At 39.3% G+C, this 21,215-nt stretch overlaps 1 protein-coding gene and 1 long non-coding RNA gene across 2 annotated transcripts in view; both read left to right on the forward strand.

Annotated features, from left to right (window-relative positions):
- large1 (LARGE xylosyl- and glucuronyltransferase 1) overlaps nucleotides 1–21,215 on the forward strand; it is a 129,022-nt gene that overhangs the window by 28,628 nt on the left and 79,179 nt on the right. The window contains exon 2 of the mRNA XM_067474409.1: nucleotides 5,072–5,258. Within this exon, the coding sequence (XP_067330510.1) occupies nucleotides 5,153–5,258 (106 nt within the window). The 5' untranslated portion in view covers nucleotides 5,072–5,152. The remainder of the gene's footprint in view (nucleotides 1–5,071; nucleotides 5,259–21,215) is intronic.
- Nucleotides 5,267–20,304, forward strand: LOC137098301 (uncharacterized). Its single transcript, XR_010910597.1, has 2 exons — nucleotides 5,267–9,521; nucleotides 9,910–20,304. It is a non-coding gene; the product is annotated as an uncharacterized lncRNA (long non-coding RNA).

Below are 21,215 nucleotides of genomic sequence, written 5' to 3' on the forward strand. Positions count from 1 at the left end.
TTATACATTAAACTGTTTTGATATTTGATAAACTGGTAAAACACTGTAAGGATCAAAGCACACTGAGATCCACTCCCTGTCCCCTGGTCTACCAGCAGTCCGGAGGTCTCGCAGTGATTCCAGCACTAATACCTCCAATATCTGCACTGATCTGATGACGTGTCAGATGTGCGACGAAGCGCCTGGGGAACCAGATGGATGAGATGGAGTCTGGCTTACCAAGCTGAGAGCAAACAAACTTTTGACGGGAGCTGCGTTGAATGTAGTGGGGTCTGTGCAGGATTCACAGCTGTTTTATGGTTGTGGACCATAAAACAGCTGGACCTCCCTCAGTGGATCCTGGTTGTGGACAGTTTTAGCCTGGAGCTAACTATCAGCTGCAGGCTGGAGACACCGAGATGCAAACCCACAAGTCCAGGCAGAGTGGTCCACAGCATGAAGACGCCAGGACAAGCAGGCTGTGAAGAGTGGTGGAGAGAGTTGAATCCCGGCAAGGTATGGCTGGAACAGTCGGGATAGCTGTATGACCGCAGAGGCTGATGCTGGGTGCTGGTTGCTCCTAACCAACGCAGACTAGCTGGTGGCCATGACCAGGCTGAAAGAAAATCCAGAACTGAAGCAACACCAAGAAACTGCTAGAACCTGCCAAAAGTGCAGCAAGAACAGTAGATCTCCCTTTATTGGACGGAGAAGCGGCAACCAAAATACAGCAGTGTCCTCTTTTTCTCCTTCATATACATACAATAAAAACAATAAAAAGTAAAACTAGTTTTTGCATTTAACCCATCCCTCTGAGGGGAAGCAGTTGAAAGCCACAGGCAGCGTTTGGGGAGATAATTATTAAATGTGTCACTCAAGGTGCCTGGGTGTGGGATTTAAAAACTGAGACTTCTACACCAACCCTGAGAGTCCACCAGAGAGTCTGTTACTATATGACATGGAGGAATTAACAGCTTAAAGAAAAAAATTGTCTTGTGTAAAAAGTCTTTGGGACAGAAAAAAAAATAATAAAACATTTAAAAACAATTCACCACCGATTTTAATGTGTAGTGGTGATGGATAGTCAGACAAACCCCCAGAACTACAGTTTCACCAGAAATCAGCTACAAGCAAGTACATTCAGGCATTCTCTGTATGTGTGCGGGGTCGGTTATATTAAAATGTCAGCAACACAAAGATTTGGAGATTTGATTCTATTGATAGGAAACATCCTCATTAACTGTAGTATATAGATCCTATTCATGCAGAAGTAGAAGTCTCTATCCAAAATTTCTCTGACAGGTTTTTATTTTATCCAAAGACTATTTCTCATAACGCATCTATCACAAATATTTCTATTTGTAACCTCTGTAAATCTACCACCTCTGAGCATTTACCAGCTTCACTTTAGTGCCTTCCTTCATAGCAAACAATTCAATCAGACTCTCGCATGTTTCCCCATGACCTTTTTCAACCAATTAACCAACGCTCCTGTAATATCACTCATCACATTTTGTTTAAACCCACAACAATTTAGTATTGGGTTGTGGATATAAGATTCCATTTTCTATTGACTTACTTTTGAGTCATGAGGGGAAAGGTCCCCACTGACCATCCTGGCAATGACTGGGCAATAGGAAGGTTCCACCTGTGAGGAGATACACAGAGACAGTCAGCCATTCACTCTGACGTTCACACCTACAGGCAGTTTGGAATCACCAGTTACCTAATTCCATAACTGTGAACTGTAGAAGAAGCAGCCAGTGAAAACTCTTGCAAGCACAGGGAGACCATGGCATGTTCAAACATGTAAACTTTTGGAAGTTTTGAGCCATGAGTGTTAATTATTCCACTATGCAATCTAGCTTTATCTCTGGTTATACAACTCTGTTGTCCAAAAACTATTGAACACAGCAGTAAGCCTCACTGTTTCATTGGGTGACTTCTTTCTTCTTTAATAAGATTATGCGCTCACTAGGTTATATAAAAACAGTTCACTGACCATCACTTTTAGCCATGGAAAGTCAGGGCACATGCTTGCTTAAGTTGTTTTAAACATTCAACTCTTTTTTTTTTTTTTTTTTTAAGATTAGAAAAAAATCACCCAACTATTCATATTACAACCTCTCAGATTTATAATTTGAGGATAGTACCTGCCCCCCGTTTGGGAAATATTGAAGTGGCTACCTAACTGTATGCAGGATAAAAGCTGAAACCTGGAGCTCACCATGGAGGGTTGTAAGCAAGCTCCTTAACAGGTAATAGTGCACCATCTGCAATAAGTGTTTATGCATGTGCAAGCCCTGCTTGTGTTCACATTTTTGCTTTCCAAACTGTAGTAGGTTCTGTGGACCAGTCTTCAGCAGCACAGAGAAGGCTGCTGTTGAACAAAGTAAGCAAATCCAAATGTGACAGTTTTCTGCCAAATGTTTAGCTCCAGAATAAATAATTAGCAAATTAAAATTGATGTTGTTTTTGATCTTTAGAAATATCATGGTTGTGTAATTATTAGTGTGTGTTGGAAGGAGGTGAAGAAGAAAGTGGTTGGCTCGGGGTAGCTTCTGACCAATGAGCTAAAGACTAAAGGTCGATCAATATACGTAAGCATCTATTCGGACCTACGCTCAGATATGTTTGCACGTGTTTTTTTATATTTGCACAGCAGACGAAGATGTCCACGAGAGGACAGTATCATGTTTAAAAAACCTAAATTTGGTCAAAATGAAGAAACATTCTGGAAATAGAATTTAAATGCACGTGTTGTACAGTTCACAACGCTCGAGTCTGTAAAGGTAAGCACGGGTTTCAATGAAGAAATGGACCCAATGAACTTTTTCAGACCTCTGTAGGAATAGTTCTTTGGTAAGTTTGATATACTGAATCTAGCTTCACAGCAGTAAAGAGCACAAAATTACAATAACAAGAGCCCTTAGCTTAATTACAGTGCTATAATTCCTGCATTTATTGGGTTTTGCATTCATTGAATGTAGCTGCTTACAAAAATATATTTTTTGGATTGCTAAACAATAATGTTTAAATTTTATACAACCAAAGTGATTCATTGCACATCAAAGTAATATTTGATAAAAACATTTTATATTTTTAAAATAGAGTGAAACTTTAATTATCACTAATTAATTAACTTTAATTAATCTATCAATAATTTAAGTAAAGTATTTTAATGTTAATTTCCAGGTAAATGCTATCAGATATGAAATATTATCTATAAGTTTGATATACTTATCTGATATCAATAGTAATTGTAAATGGTCTGCACCTATATAAGCAGTTTTCTACCTATTGGCTCTCAAAGTGCTTTACACTGCTTCTTATTCATCCATTCACACTCACAATCACACACACCAGTGGGGGAGCCGCTATGCAGCTGGCCAACGCTCACTGGGAGCAACTCAGTTGGGGTTCAGTTTCTTGCTCAAGGACACTTTGACATGTGACAGGAGGAGCCGGGGTTTGAACCAACAATTGCAAGATTGGTGGACAACCGGTCCACCTTCCTGCGTCACACTTGCCCACAGTCTGAACTGTCCTTCATTCTAGTGGTGTTCTTCAATCTACTTGTCCCCTGTTTGTATTTGTATTTGGCAACACAATGGCTAGTCTCTCTGCATCCCCACATTATTGAATCTGCATACTCTGTGGTCTGTCTCATCACTTGGTATCGTATTAAATGTTTTAGCCACAGTATCCTGGGGAAAGCTGATATGACACAGGGGTCAAGGAGGTGCTGAAAAGATTCATAGTCGGCCTATCAAAGCAGTGGCTCTTGTTCTGAAGAGACTTGCTTAATCTCCTCCAGCCTCATTTACCTAATCTCAATCTGCAGTCTTTATATAACCCAGACCACAATAGAAAAGAAAATAGAGAAGAGATTCACTAAAATACATTTAAATGTTTGAAATTTGTTCCTTCTACTGCATTTCAGTGGTGACACTACAATAATTGGTGCCCTGGCTTGTGTACCAGCATCCAGATGTACTATGTTTGATCCTTGAGTAGTCTGGCAGACGGGAAGAGGACTTTGCCTAATATTCTAATAGGACTTCTACATTCTCTGGCTTGCAGTGCACTAGAAACTTGCTAAGTTAGGTCATCAGCTCTCACCTGATTTACTGCCTAATTTGTGCAACACTTAAGAATGTGATAGTCTGTTGGCTTGGTTATCAGGTTTTAAAAAGTTGAAGTGCTCCATGCTTGCCACTATTTTCTCAATATTTTATTTAAATTTAATATTATTTAATTATTTTTAAAAGCTGGCTCCTAGGATGCTCTTATGTTATTGGTTATCTTCAAATTTTGTTCACTTTTGGGGAAAGCACCAATAGTTTAGATGCCCATAAATTCTTTTTTATAATTTCTTTTTAGGTTACATCTCATTCTTCCTTGGACTTCAGCGAAAAACCTTTGAAAATCTTTGAAAGCCTTCAGTTGCACCAGAGGAAGAAGAAATAACCAATAATACAGGAGAATTATGATGCCGACAATGTTTAGCTCCTGATGAATTCAAATATCGTATTTTTATACAGTCCTTGCGGTATATTGCAGTATTTACTTTGTCATTTTTATCTGAAATTAATTGCAGCTACTCACACACCAGGAGCAACTTGGAGTTGCCCAAGGAAAGTCCAGCACGTGAAGTGATCGAACTTTTTATACTTAAAAATCAGATTAGTAGCCTGTCCTGCATAGTATACAGTTTAACTGAATAATACTGAATAATTTTATTCCATTATTCTGAATCTGCTGGTTCTTTTAAAGTCATATGCTCAGTGGTGGATATGTTGTCCTGTGTGACCGTTTTGTGCTTGTCTCTTGGTTGTCATTCAGCAATTCAGTGTAGTAATTTTGTTACATTGAAATAATTTTACTTTCTGCCACTGGTTTGGTTCTACTTGTTTAGTAAACTGTTGGTTGCTAATTGTGACACTGTGGATGAATAAATCTATTGTACAACTAAAACTGTTACACAAATGCCAGCATCTCTGAACGTAACCCTCAGTTCACTTAGGTGCAGCAAGAAGGATCATAACATGTCCCCTCTTTATCTAACTCAGTTTATCTCTCTGTCTCTCAGTGCCATGAATCAGCCTGGACAACAGCTGCTTCCCACATAGAGGTCATTTTACCTCTCTTTCCATTTGCTTTGGTCCAGAGGATGGTGGGAATGTGTCGCGGGCGCAGGAAGTTTCTGGCGGCCTCTTTCGCCCTGCTTTTCATTCCAGCACTCACCTGGCTTTACCTGTCAGTTGGGGGCTTTCAAGGTAAGTACATGAGAATTAAAAAAACTGCAGCTGATACTGTTAAACATGTATAGCATGTTAGCCTGCAGAAAAGCTTGTTTTAAGTTTTGGGTTTAATTACTATCCTCTCTTTCTCATGGACACACAAGGAAAAGACATTAACATAATAATGCTGCTGTAGAGATTGGTACCCTTGTAGTAAAGAAAAGGGGGGCCAAGGTAAGTCAAGGCGGTGACTGTGGCTCTGGAGGTACAGCAGTTGTTCACCAGTTGCAGGGTCAATGGTTCAATTCCTTTCTGCTTGTGTCCGTGGGTCATTCCAGATGAATTGTAGTTTGTGTGTGTTTGTATGTGTGTGTTTAGGTTAAATGGAAGAAACTTTAAACCCCTTTTGGTACTGATAAAGTAGAAAAGACTATATAGACTGTGCAGACCATTTACAATTATCAAGTGAAAAATGGAAATGTGTCCCTACAATATTTGTAATAACCAATGACTAAAGGAAGGTATTAGAATAAAAACGTTTTAACTGTAGTAAGAAATTGACTCCAGAGTATACTGGTTGGTCACTGAGTTTATCATGTTATGTGTGCAATACGTTGTGCAAATTCTATAAAATTTCCATTTTTACTTACTAAAGTAAAAGACTGGGGATGGGTGATTATAGAATTAAATTAAAATAAATAAAAATAAAAATGTTTGCACTAACAATATACATTACAATATTGTTTTGGCCATCTGCTACAGAGTTTTGTTTATTTATTACTCAGATGGTGAACATAGTCATCAGCAAATGCCAGTTGTGCTGTGTTTAACAGCATTTTTCATTACAGAAATATTCACCCATACAGAAGTTTGTCTACTTTAGTAGATTTTCTTGTTCCCACCCTAAAACTATTCTCATGTGACTTGTGGTAGTGCATTTTGGTTGGTTTAGATTTTGGACTCATATGGACCCTGAATCAGGGAATAAACTGACCAAGTTTGCAAACTGGTCCACTGGTTCAGACCAGTTTTTCCCTGTACATATGGTTCATCCATCCATTAATTCTCCATCATTATCCAAAAGACTTCTTAGTACCATATCATCTTAAAAGACCACTTCGATCTCAGAATACCTACTCGTGGTTCCAAGAATTTCCAAAAGTAGAACAGGAGGCTTTAGCTTTCAAGCTTCCTCTTCTGTGGAACCAGCTCCCAGATTCGAGAAGGAAGGGCCTTCTCTGCTGTTAAGTCTAGGCTTAAAACCTTCCTCTTTGATAAAGCTTATAGTTTTTTATAATAATGCTGCTATAAGGTTTAGCCTGCTTGGGGACCCACCCCATATTTACTGAGCTCTTTTCCTCGACACTTGCCTCTCTCCTCTCCTCTCACCCCGCATTAATATGGCACCACTAAATGACATTAACTTGTGTCTCTCTCCTGTAGTCGTCTTTCTCCCTCTCTGTCCCTTTCTGCAGGTGTCCCCAGCTTTGGAGCTGTGTGTTTCCAGTGTCCAGCTACTGGTCCTGCCAATGTTTTAGTGTTTCTTTTTGTTGCTCTTTTCTTTTCTGTCTCCATTTTCCACTCACCTCAGCTGGTCAAGGCATATGGCCGCCCACCCCTAGTCTGGCTCCGCTGGAGGTTTCTTCCGTTAAAGGGAGTTTTTCCTCTCCACTGTTGCCTAGGGCTTGCTCAATGGGGGGGTTTGTTGGGTTTTCTCTACATATCTATATAGTCTTGACTTTATTCTGTATAGTGCCTTTAAATGACTGTGTTGTGAATTGGCGCTATATAAATAAAGTTGAATTTAATTAAATCTACAACTGCTTTTCTGTTCCAGGTTACGGGGGGGCTAAAGCCTATCCCAACTGTCATTGAACTGAGATAGACATGTTTCCAGGAACATCCAAACTGAACACAGAAAGTTTGCAGCCAGCAGGGGATTCAAACATGGGACCTTGCACTGTGAGGCGGCAGTGCTAACCAATCATTACCACTGTGCTGCCTTTGTCTTAGTATTAAATATTAAATAAGTTGAGTCTAAAGAAACAAATTTCCACCAGACAAATTCACCCTTCTCTCCTGTCTTTTTTCTGGAGATGGTATATTAATGAATTACTGAGGCCTGTCCAAAGTTGATTACTTCCTACAGACAATATTGCCCAGGAGGTCTTAGAGCTATTTCAATGACGTTGACTGAGTAGATGGAAATGTCGCAGTACTGCCATTATTAATTATAATTAAATTGACAATTTTGACTCAGGGTCATAGTCACTGGAGACTGTACATGTGACTACTCTCTCATAATGCAATAGTCACCAAGGTCTGCGAAATAATTATTAGATTTGGCAGTGAAATCTTGGTGGCAGAGACTAGTTGGGAGCAGGGAGTGTGATATGTTTTGAAAGGACGTGGCTGCAGGGAGCATCAGCTGTAGTTGAGGCCTGAATAGGTTAGATGGTAACAGTGTGCTTGTGCCCCCCCTCCCACAAACCCTGACATGTTTTTGCTGCTGTCTACATCTTCACTGTTGTTTTTCCTCTCACCTCCCATCAGCTGTGTTTAGATGTCTGACAAAGTGAGAGAGATGGCAAGTCTCTGGGGCACTCCGTTGTCTGGATGAAGTGCACACAGCAAACCTGTAGAGCCAGTGAGGTCTTATTGAAAGACTTTTAGCATTACAGTGCATTTTTCTGGTTTCACCCTGTGTGCTTTGGTCTTGAGGCAGTTTTTTTATGTTGTGGTTTAAGGTTGGGTAATGACCCTGAAAACCTCTCAAGATACCAACAAATTAATGTATTAGCTAGAGTTCAGCTATAATATCATAGTATTGATTCTTATTGAATCCACATGTCAAATCTCTGTCCATTGCTATTGTAACATTAATGTTTTTAGTAATCATTTTTTTGCTTAGATGATAGAAGCACAAACACTTTTAGAGGTAGCCTGATAATGTTTTTGCATTTCAGAGTCTTCGTTTTTTTTTTTTCCCCCAAAAATGTTTTTGTGCTTAAAGGACCTTTATAGTTTTATCCTATGGCATAACTAAAAGACATCCCCCAAGTACCCTAATTCAGGTGCCAACACTGGTATTGTAATATTTTATATTACCATGTTATTGGTATAATATTGGCCTTTTATATTTAGCCATTGGCAGATGCCTTCATCCAAAATGACTAAAGGCTAGCCTACCATTTAAACAACACATTGTGTGGAGCTTAGTGTTGCCAAAATGATTGGGTAACGTAATTAATTTGGGAGGTGAGATTAAAATGGAATGGAAATGAAAACAATGAACAAAATAAATAAACACAAAGATGGAGCAGCCAGAGGTTAGAAAATCTAAATGCATTTTGCACATCTTCTCCTCTTCATTCAAAAATGTAGGGCAGTGATTTGTTTACACCAGCTTAGTTCTACACTAAACTGTGGTTTGGTAGCCTTAACATGACACAGACCCTTGTGGACTCATCTGTTATACAAGTATAACCGAAACATCTCAGTATGCAACCCAGATACTTAATGTACCTTTGTGCAAGTGCAGAATGCAGGAGTACAATTCTAGACAAATCTAAGGCAGAAGTAGAGAAGACTGTCAAGTGGCATGAGACGAAATATTTCAATGTCTTGTGACACAAATGTTAAGGAAAAAGAGTCCAAGTATTTTGGACACTAGTGAACTTTTAATGATTCTGCAACAACATGGGGTTGGGAGATAGAACAATAATTATAGCAAAAAAATTAAAAAAAAAAATTCCTCAATAGAAATTTATGTTAATGTGGTCGATATATCCAGATCACTAGAACATATTTCATCAGGTTATTACAGACAACAAAACCAGCCAATAGTAACTAGAATACCACCATGCCGAACTAATCATATAGCTGGAACAAGGTTACAGCCACATCTATTAGGCCCACAAAAGCAGAGAACTTACGGTAACAGCCAAAACAAGCACCCGTGCTAACATTTGGGCCAATGCAATCGTGAACACCAGTACATCATGAGTGGGAGCAAAAATGACAACAGAACAGAACATAGCCCAGGGCTCTGAAGATGAACTCGTTGTTGATAAAAAAGGTTTAGAGGAATTGGAGATATTCTGGCTATTTAAAGTCCCACAACTAGCAGACTAGTGTTCATTGCCAAGCATGTTTCTACAAAGACTGGTAATACCACTAATCTTTTTTTCTTAAATCGTTACTGTTCAAGTGCAGGTGCTCCCTCTTAAACAACCAGTGTGCAACCACCTGCGCACCAGCGGACCATAGTGTCCACTTTCTCCAGTGCCATCCCTTACAGTAAATTGAGGTTTTTTCTTTGTTTGTTAATACCTTCTTTATTTATTTGGAAAATTTTGATTTTAGTTTGTTATACATACTTATTTTTATTATTTGAAATGGTTTTATAATTTTCTGCATTGCATTTGCATGTCACAATTTGTGACAGATAATAAAAAATATTAACATTTATAAGTAAATTTATATCTTCTCTTCACACTTAAGAGTAAAAAGAAAACATTTAAGCTGGACAGAAATAGTGATTTAGTTTATATTGTCCCATCCACCTTTGCATTGAATACAAACTCTGTCTACTTAATAACCCACAATATCATAAAGAACTCCTCACATGACAATATACAACAAGGCACCTTCACTCCACCAACATTCATTGTCTCTGCCCCTCCAGAACCATACTCCACACAATGGGGGATTGAGCTTTCTCAGCAGCTGCTCTACGGCTCTGGAACACCTTGCCTGAGAACCTGAGGGCACCACAGAGTGTGGAGTGTTTCAAAAAACAGTTAGACTTTTCTGTTCAGAAAAGCATATTAATGTGATCATTACCTTTTTTATGTTATTTTATGTTTTATATGTTTCTATGCCTTAGATGTTGTTTTTTTTAATGTTTTATTCTTGCTTTTAATCTGCTTGTGTAGCACTTGGAGATTTGCCGACAAATGTAATGTGCTTTATAAAAAAATGAATTATTATTATAATAAGTGCTTCACTGCTGTCTAAATATGCAGATTATTGTTTGGCCTGTCTTAGTGGGAGAATTTGTACTGCAAACACCATGTTGCCAAATCTGAAATATTTTTGCTTTTCTATTGGCTCAAGTTTTTCTTTAGATGCTGCCGTATTTGTCACCTATGCTGGACAATCAAGCAGTGCATTAGGGATGAAGAAAGCAGTGAATAAATACATGAGTATTAGTATTATTTAATTGCTTTTGTGTATTTTGGAAAACAATTAACAGTTTTAACCTCCCCCCCCACCGAAACAAAATCAGGATACAGACTTTTATTTAATTTAAACTGGCAATAATGAGGTCTGAAAATAATTCTCTCTAAACTTGGTAGTTGAAGTCTAGAGCCCATTATGCAAATGCTGTCTCTTTCCCATTTAGCACATCGTTGGTTCATTACTTTATTACTTTGACCTTCCTGCCAAATTAATTTAAGTTCCCTTCAAGGCATAGTAGGGCCTTGCAGGTCCTGTTTTAATAAATGGAGAATGTTCATATTCAGACAAAACAGATGCCCACTTTAGGAATTAGGAATTTAGGAATTCCTTCCTCTAAAATCAAATCAACATTTATTTGTATAGCCCAGTACAAATCATCTGCCTGCTTTATGATCTCTAACAACATCTTTTGTGCTTAGATCCTCAAATTTAAAAAGGAAAACCTACCTCAAAAAGCCTTTAGCGGGGAATAAACTGACAAAATTGTCTAAACCACAGAGAACTACATCCTGAAGCAACCAAACAAATAATGTCAGAGTTTTGTGTTCTTCCTGGAGCCTTTTCTTTGGCTCATTTACTCAGCAGTCTTGTTTTATGTCATATGGTAAAAAATTAATTGAAAAACTGAGCTTTGATGCCCCGAGGTAGCCTTTATAACCCATGTCAACAAGCCCACAGGCACCTAATTTGATGTATACCTCGTGGTCTGGCTATTTGTTACTAAACAGTTGCAGAATGTGTGTTACATGGAGAAATGAGAAACTCAAAACGTGGGGTAGGGTGACTTGGGTTGATCGTAACTGTTACCAAAGACCGTTTGAAAATTTGATGCATGTACAATTTAGCTCAGACTTTAAGATGGTAAAAATGATGGTTTTGCCTTTAGACATCTTCGTTTTTCTCCTTCACCCTTTTACCCTTTACCCTTTCTAATTCCATCAAACCTCATACCTGTTCAAGTTCTCCCATAATTTAATCACCATCTTTGAAGGTGTAGCACACTCCACAACACTAATTTGAGTAATGCAGGTCTCTGTACCTTGAAATGAAGCTTCCCTTCTAAGAGGGGGATGAGTGTTTATGATATCTGCTATCTGCCACACACATTTGTTTAGGAAAAAAAACATGTTCTCCTAGGTGTGTGGCATTTATATATAATTATGAATGAAATTTTTAAAGAAAGTGGTTTATTTTATACTTTCTTCTTTGTGTTTTTGCTGCTCTCGCAGCTTTATTGCTACAATAACAACAGCTGAGAATTCCCTTGGCCAGATATTAATACTGTGACTTTATGACTGTAATTTAAACTCCCTGACACGAGAACAGTGTTTGGACACAAGTGCATTGTGAAGAAGAACAGTTCACTGCATGAATCCCAGCAGACAGGGCCTCCTTTAGTATTGCTGTGTCTGTTGTTCTGAATTTTGCTGTGTAGTAGTGTTTCAGTGAAAACAAAAAAAGAAAAGATTATAATTTCAAGCTGGGTCCATCAAACCACATTGTGCCAAACTCCACAGGATCATGGTGGAGGTACCAGAGTTTTGATGCATAACATGTGCTTTTATTTAAAGTTGCAGGCATGTAAATTGAAAGACCACCAAATGTTTAAAGTAACAGGAGGTCATTTTGTGTGCATCCATTTCAATAGCAACAACAGAAAATGAAAGCACCATGACCGGACATAAACGCACATAAACATGTTGATATCTGACCACACGGTGGCGCTATAGAGCCCACGCTGTAACATGTGAAGCACTTCATTATGGGACAGCATCCCACAAAGCTGCATCATGCTACCATGTGTAGTTTTAGAGATATTGCAGTTTAAACATCACTTCCATATACTTTCCATTCAAAAAAAAATTCATATTAATATTCATAATAATTACAGTACATTAGCTATCAGCACACAGGGTAGTGAGCACACCTCTCCCAACCATGCTTAACATATTACAGTTGGAACCATGTTTGCAGCTTTTAGCATTCAGGACTTACAGCACGCCGAAAAACGTACGGAAGAATCCGTAATAATAATAATAATAATAATAATAATAATAAAATTAAATACTGGAAACAACAATAGTGTGATTGCTTTTAGCAATCACACTAATAATAATAAAGAAAAGGATCTCAATAGTGTGAGAGCTGTGCTTACAGCTCTCCCACTAATTATAGGAATAATTTGTATGAAGACTTTCAGTCAGGATTTATAGCTCATCATAGTACAGAAACAGCACTGGTAAAAGTGTCCAATGATCTTCTCCTGGCTTCAGATAATGGACTTGTGTCCGTACTCGTCTTACTAGACCTTAGTGCCGCATTTGACACCATTGACCACAACATTTTATTACAGAAACTAGAACATGGATTTGGGACTAAAGGAACCACATTACAATGGTTTAAATCTTATCTGTCAGACAGATTCCAACTTGTTCATGTTAATGATGACTCTTCTTTATGCACCAAAGTTAGTTATGGAGTTCCACAGGGCTCTGTGTTAGGACCAATACTTTTTAATCTGTACATGTCACCTTTAGGCAAAATTATTAGGAAACATTCCATAAACTTCCACTGCTATGCAGATGATACCCAGCTCTATTTATCTGTGAAACCAGAAGATACTAACCAATTAGTCAAACTTGAAGCATCTCTAAAAGACATAAAGACCTGGATGTCCTACAATTTCCTACTTCTAAATTCAGACAAAATTGAAATCATCCTCTTTGGGCCTAAACACATGAGAAATATGCTGTCTGACAATATAGTTACTTTAGACGACATAACTTTGGCCTCCAGTACTGCGGTGAGGAACCTTGGAGTTATTTTTGACCAGGATTTGGCGTTTAAGTCACATATAAGACAAATCTCTAGAACAGCCTTCTTCCACCTACGGAACATTGCCAAAATTAGGAGCATCCTGTCTCAAAGTGATGCCGAATAACTGGTCCATACATTTGTTACTTCTAGGTTGGACTACTGTAATTCCCTACTTCTGGGGTGTCCTAATAACTCTCTAAAAAGCCTTCAATTAATCCAAAATGCTGCAGCAAGAGTGCTGACTGGATTAGGAAAGAGAGATCATATTTCACCTTCACTAGCTTCTCTCCATTGGCTTCCCATAAAATCTAGAATAGAGTTCAAAACCCTCCTCCTTACATACAAAGCTCTTAATGGTCAAGCTCCATCATATTTAAAAGATCTCATAGTTCTGTATCGCCCCATTAGACCACTTCGATCCCAGAATACAGGCCTACTTGTGGTTCCCAGAGTTTGCAAAAGTAGAATGGGAGGCAGAGCCTTTAGCTATCAAGCTCCTCTCCTGTGGAACCAGCTTCCAATCCAAATTCGGGGAGCAGACACCCTCTCTACTTTTAAGACTAGGCTTAAAACCTTCCTTTTTGATAAAGCTTATAGTTAAAACTGCTCACTCAACCTGAACTAGTTCCTACTTAAGATGCTATAGGTTTAGAGTGTTGGGGGACTCCTGCAAGTGCAATGAGCTCCCCTCCTCTTTTTCTCTATACATTTATTTGTCACCATTGTATGCCATTAATTTGGTGTCCTACCAACCTGTACAAGGCTTTCTTGTTGCTTTTTGTTGTTGTTTTGTTGTCGTTGCTTTTTGTTGCTGTTTTGTTGTTGCTTTTCGTTGCTCTGTTCTTTTCTCCCTCCACTTTCCACTCATCCCCACCGGTCAAGGCAGATGGCCGCCCACCCTGAGCCTGGTTCTGCTGGAAGTTTCTCCCGTTAAAAGGAGTTTTTCCTCTCCACTGTTGCCTATGGCTTGTTCAAGGGGGTTTTGTTGGGTTGCTTCTATTTACTTGTGTAGTCTGGACTTTATTCTGTAAAGTGCCTTGAGATGACTTTGTTGTAAATTGGCGCTATATAAATAAAGTCGAATTGAATTGAATAGTAGGGGGAGTAGCTTGTGGTTGCATGTGGGGTCATATTGTAGGCATACACAGATTCTTGTAATTGCTCAGGCTCATGCTTCTTTTTCTTAGCTCGGAGTGTACGCAACAACTCGTGCAGAGTGCGATTAAAGCGCTCACACTGGGCGTTATCATTGGGATGGTGCGGGGTTGTACGTGTTTTCTTCCCACCATATTGTTTAGAGAGCTCAGAAATAACTTCACTTTCAAAATTGCTTCCCTGATCAGAATGCAATCGTTCAGGCACACCGTACTTCATGAACCATTCTTTAAACAGCACCTTTGCTGTGGTCTTGGCCTTCTGGTTGTGAGTGGGAAAAGCCTGAGTGAACTTGTTAAACAAGTCTGTGATTACTAGAACATTTTCTGATCCATCTGTTGCTGGTTCAAGCACAGTGAAATCAACGGCAACCACCTCTAGGTGTCTGAAGGCAAGAAAGCAGTGGGTGAATCTTGGGGTGCGGTATATTGATTAAAACACGGCGCTGGCAGTTTTTTATCCAACATTCAACATCTGTACACGCCTACCCAGAATGCTCTCTGCCTCATCAGGAGCAGGGTTCTTTCTATGCCTTGATGACCCATACAATCATGTACACTCTCCAGTATCTGTTTCTGCAAATAATTGGGAACAAGCAACTGGAAACAGTCTCCATAGTGTATATCCTCAACTCCCCGATACAGCAATCCATCTCTCTTTCTGATATGCTTCCATTGCTTCAAAAGTGACTTCCTTGGGGACTTGGTCTACACTTAAGATCCGTAAATGTACAAAACACACTAAGCGCTGAGCCCTGACCTTGAAATGTTTGTTACTCTTCCTTGGAATAGGCTGGGAGAGTCAGAGTGGCTTCCCTACCACTTGGCTGACACTCACTGGCTCCTAAGGCCCTTTTCTGACTGACCTGACAACACTCGACTCCAGCTGTGACTAACTCTGGTTTAAGGGGGTTTCCCGGTGAAGCACATTACAAATGGCAACACAAGTATCAAACTCTTCATCGTGTTTGTTAGACTCAGTGTCCCCAGCTAAAGGGTGCCTCGAGAGAGCATCAGCTGCAGCATTGCTTCATCCTGGACGATACTGTACATCAAAATCAAAAGCAACTGTGCCACCCTTCGCCATTCAATGGCTACCAGTTTTGCACTTTTGAGATGACACAGAGGATTGTTATCAGTAGTGACAGTGAACTTTGAGCCAAGCAGGTGACCACGAAAATTTCTGTAATCTGGCCCACTTGAGTGCCAACAATTCCAACTTCATGCTGCTATAGTTTTTATAAATTCTTTCAGCATTTCTTTGCCATTTACTTGCATACGCAATGACTCTTTTTCTGTCACCCTGCTGCTGATACAGGACAGCACCTAAATCCTGAACACTCGCATCAGTTTCCAAAATAAAAGGGCGAGTAAAATCTGCTAAACCTAAAAGATGTGCAGTCATCAGCTTTTCTTTTAACACATCTAAAGCCTTTTCACAGTCAGTGTCCCACAGTGTATACAGCCTGTACAAGTGTTGGGATGACAAATACACCTGTGGGAAGTGGTGCATTTGCTGAATCAATAAGAAGTTGAGTATCTGTGCCTATCTGGGAGAAACTACTCTTAACCATTACAGTTGAAATGGACGCAGCAGGTATTCGCACCTTGTCTCTATCTAAAACCCGGGCCATTATCTTCCGTTTGACAACGTATGTCTGAATTTTCCTGGAATGCACTCCTCCACCCAGAATCCAATGAATCCAACACCGTATCAAACTCTGAGACAACCAGCTGTTGACACTCATGGATGATATTCATAACAATGATAGTGTTTTGCTAGGGTCACTATCACATGTTTTCAAGACAAGGAACGTACAGTTTTAGATTTTTAAGCCCTTCGTCTCAGCTTCTAGTTCAACATAATTTTGATAAGGAATTTCAAGGTCATTTGGAGCAGTTAACTTGAGCCAAATAGAAGTAGCAAGCATGGTATCATCATTCCCTAACAAATGCTTTCTGAAAAACTAATCTGTAATTGTACTGACTTGGCTCCCTGTATCCAGCCAACAGCAAGTTGCTACTTTGTGTAGCTTAACATCAACTACTGTACACTTGCCTATGGCACGCTCGATCACTTGCTCTAGTGTAAGTTCACATTTGGTTGAATCTATCATCTGCTTCTGCATTGCCCGACTTAGGGCAACCAGGGGTTCCCGTTTCCCAAATGTCTTGAAGTAGGAGGGCTTTCTGAATCTTTGCACTGCTTGGCAATATGACCCTCAGCCTGGCAACTGAAACAGCTTGGCTTACCATCAGTGGTAAATTTTGGGACAGATTTGTTTGGTTGGCTAGCTCCTATTGTGCTCAAGCTTTGGGTTTGAGTAGTCAATTCCTTCACTGCTCTGGTCAGTTTACCTTGTTCTGTAAGAACTTTCAAAACATCATCCAGTAAAACAGATTGCTAAGCACTTGGCCTGAAGCACTAACTTTCCCTTCCTCAGCTAGAGCCTTCATGACATCCTCTAGATAGCATGGATTCTCACTGGTAGTAACAGCTTTACACTGCATATCAGTTTTCAGATGGCCGAAAGCTTTGACTTCACTACCGCCTTTTACATCTGGTCGTAGGTCTTCCGAGGACCACAAGCAAGCCTCTTCCCATAATTCTATCAGGAAGGAGTCGGGATGAGCTCTGAAATATTTATGAAGCTCTTGTCACAATGCAGGATCTCTTACACCCTCTATAATCTGATCTCTCAATGCCATTTTTCCATTAGCAACAGAGGTAAGATAATGTTTCAGTTCTGAGCTCAGCGCTTGTGATAAAAAATAAGAAAAGTCATGTATGTCCTCACCTTCTCTTTGCTTGCAGCTATAGAAGTCCTGTAGCAACTGTGAGGAACTACGTCTATCTCCAAAAGCCTCTCTGAGATAGCTAAACAGATCGCTTGTCTGCTTAGTCTGGTCATCTTTACATAAACGCACCTCCTCTCAAGCTGGGTATCTCAGGAGTGACATGACAAAATCAAACTGTTCGCGTGGGGACTGGTTGCAAGCAAACAGAACCTGTTCTACCTCATCAATGAATTCATCTACTGATCTTCCATCCTTATCCATATTTCCACTAAATGGTGCAATATGTAATTTCCTTGGCACATCTAGTTGGTGCTGTGCTTAATGAGGACAGGGCAGTCATGACTTCTTGTTGCTTTTTAGCTAATTCAATTATCTTTGCACATTAACTTGTCTGACTGCATCCTTGTCAGAATCACTATCCTGGTCATTCCCAATAGCCTGTTCATCTTCTACTACACTCTCCTCACCTTGGACACCCATTTTTCTTAATTTTTCCTTTCTGTACAGTTTTAGATTCAGCCCAACAAAATCCTGTATTCTGTAAAGTCTGTCTCACACAGGAAATGTAAACCTGTTATCACGCCTTAAAATTAAGTATGAATTGGACCCAGAAATGAGCAGATCACAGAGGACTTGGAAGGCAAACAGTTTATTTAAGTTAAGCGGAGAAGGGGACTCGGGACCGGAGAGGAAGGCGGGGATGGCCAGGAGACGGTTGGGAACTCTGAGGGGAAAAGGAGGCAGAGGTGAATGACAAACTATGGCACGGGGAATATATTGGGAGAACCAGATATCTTACTGCGGGTGGAGGTTTGAAGTAGAGTGGAGACCAGGTTGGGCAGGAGACCAGAACAGGAGGAAGGGCTGAACTTAAGGCCGCAGGCAGAAAAACAACCAGGGAGCAAAACAGGCAGACTCGAGCAAAGTACCAACATAAACAGAACACAAGTAGCAAAGAAAAAGTGCAGGGGAGCGGACTCCAACTCAAACCCTGCCCAAAAAGGTAAACACGAAAACGCTTGTTCCAAAAACAAAAGAATCCCAAGTAGGAGGGAAAAAAAACAGTAGTTCAATAACTAGTGCTAAAAGAATCAAAACAGATGATGAAATTAAGCAATGAGCAACACAAAGTAGCAACAGAATAGTAATTTCCTCAATCGTTGTTAGCGAGCAAACAAAGTAGCAAATTAAACGCTGGCAGTGAGCAAACAAAGTAGCAACAGAGGGATAGGTTGTTTGAAAATTAGCAAAGGAATTCTCGAGAGAAAAACAAACATAAACTAGAACAAGACCTTATTCTCTTAGGTGCGGATTTTCAGGATCAGAGACAGACTATTCACCGAGGCAGTCTGAAAGACGATCTGGCAGGGAGTGACAGGTGAGCGGAGTATATAAAGGGATGCAACAGGTGAGCGGCATGAGACTAATTGCAAATCGGCATGGTGGGGAGAGGAAAACAGAGTGAGGAAGTACCAATCACCAAGGCAACAAGACTAAGACTCACAGCCGTGACACCTGTTGACTTAACTTAATGCTCACGGGCTATGTCCACTCTAGCCAAGAGTTCTTCTCCGTCTGATGACAATTTCTGTGATTTAGTCTTCAGCATCAAGTACTGGTCCCTCTTTGTCAAATGGCTTCTCCACTACATCCAAGACACCAACACTCTCTGAAGATCTCCCTGGTCCTCAGCTCCCCAGGATCTGCAACCAGGCAATTCACCACTGCTGTATAATTTGTACTATATTGTGCACACAACTGTCTTTAAAATCTAGATATTTACTTATTTTTGTTTTTAATAAAAGAAACCCCAATCCTGGTATCGAAATCTGACACTATAACATTATAATGAAACACCACACTTCAAATAACTTTATTTCTTAAAGGTGTTAAACTTTCTTCCCACTGATGGACAGTAACTAAAATTTAACAAAATTAGCAATTTCAAAGAAAACCAAAAAAAAAAAAAAACAAACAAACACTTGAAGCCCAGTGCAAGTTCTAGGGTCAGTGCAGTAGGATGACAACCCTCAAAAAAAAAAATAAAATAACAAAGAATTTGACACAAAGTGTAGCACAAAAGGATTCAAAATTTCACTAAAATAAGTTACAAATAAGACAGTGGCACCTCTGTAGGGTGGAAGAAAGAGAAAACACTCACAATTCTACATATTATTGTGCTCATTAACATTGAAATTTCCCTTTGCTTCAGAACAATGCATAGGAAATACTAAAAATACTCCAGAAAACATTTGTTTATCCTGACTCATGGTTATCATGCTGCGTGGCATGCACGCACTGGAAAAAATTTCCTTTGGTCCTATGGTTCCATAAATATCAGTGGATAAAGGCAAAACAAAAACATATACAATATAATAATACAAACAGCACCAAACAGTCTCCTCCTGTCAGCACAAATACAGTTGAAGGTAATGCTTTCTGATAAACATAATTTGGTGCTTCAGTGACGTGAATGTTCTCAAATCGATACATTCATCGATACAGCAGTTTCGCTCTTTTAATTGTGTTTGATAGTAAATTAAACAGAGAGGAAAAACACAGGCAGTAGTTCACTCAACTATTTAGTCCATTCTTAAAAAGTGAACACACTGGTGAGCTAAGGAACACCAAAGGGCCAAGACGAACTTGTACCAGAAAAACAGGAGGAGTTGGAGTTTGAAGAAAGGAGAGAGCCCCTCATTAACTAAAGTCACCACCTCATCTGGAGATCATGGTGGAGGTAGAGGTATGTTTAGGGCATGTATGTTGGCAAGTAGCAATGGGCTGTGTACGTATGTACTTACTGGCTGTTTTAGATGAAAGCAAAAAGTGAGTAGGGCCACAGGACCATTATACCTGTAGTGTACCTAGAATCTATGTATATCATCACTAATTATAATTCTGTATGAAAACTCGTTAATACTAAAACACACTGACTGTATTTATAACAGCCAATTGTTTCTAAATTCTAACCTGAAACATAGTGTTAAAGCAATGCAATACTTTTTTAAAGGCAAATATGTGGAATGCTATTTAAGGTGTAAATAAATAAACTGACCTAAATCTGACTGAGCACTTATTTCACCTCTGAAGACCACTGCAGTGAAGTCCTCTTAAAGCCTTACTAGATAAGAAACTTGGCATCTGAAGTCTGTTGAACTTAAATGCTCAATATGTCCAAGCAAGTATTAACAATTTTATGGATATATAGCTTTTTTAATGACAATTAATCAATAGCGAGGCAGGAATAGTGTTTTATTATGTCTATTACCATTTAGTGTTGTCCCAAACATGAAACAGCACTGGTCCAAAGAAAAGGGCAGAGAAAAAAAAAGTACTTTTACTTGAGTAAATGTTTTTAGTACTTCATCCACCACTGGTGTAAATATATGTTGTCCATCTTCTTAAACATCAGTTGCACATTATGCATTAAATACTTTTGCTAATTGTCACATGCAGAGATACTAATTCAGTAAAAAACAAAACTTCCTGGAACAGAAACAGAAAATAATGATCTATCATCAAACCATCAGAGGCTACTGCAACACAAGAAAGGTCCTAAACTGTGTATATTCAATACCTATGAAGCCTTGTAGCATAAACAATGCAGAGTACATCCACACATCTGTAGTGGCAGCACAGTAACACTGTGTACATGGTTGTTTGTGGTGTGATGTTATAAAGCTGTTTTATTGTTATTAATGTCTGTTAGCAGCAGTCTTACAAAATACATTTAATCAAATCATCAAACAATATTCAAGGTCTCTGACCCAGACACTTAATCAATTTTCATTTCAATGACTGCAAATTATGCCAAAATTAGACAGCTGACAGAGTCCATCTGTTCTGTTGTACACTTCTATAGTTTTTGGCAATGAGACCTGAGCTCTCAGTGACTGATTCAAGTCTAGAACTCAGATACCCAACCTTTACTATAGCTGTCTTCTGTTTCTGCTTTGTGTTGCTTTTAGCTGGTAAA

The sequence above is a fragment of the Channa argus genome, chromosome 14 (assembly GCF_033026475.1).
Source record: "Channa argus isolate prfri chromosome 14, Channa argus male v1.0, whole genome shotgun sequence".
Lineage (NCBI taxonomy): Eukaryota > Metazoa > Chordata > Actinopteri > Anabantiformes > Channidae > Channa > Channa argus.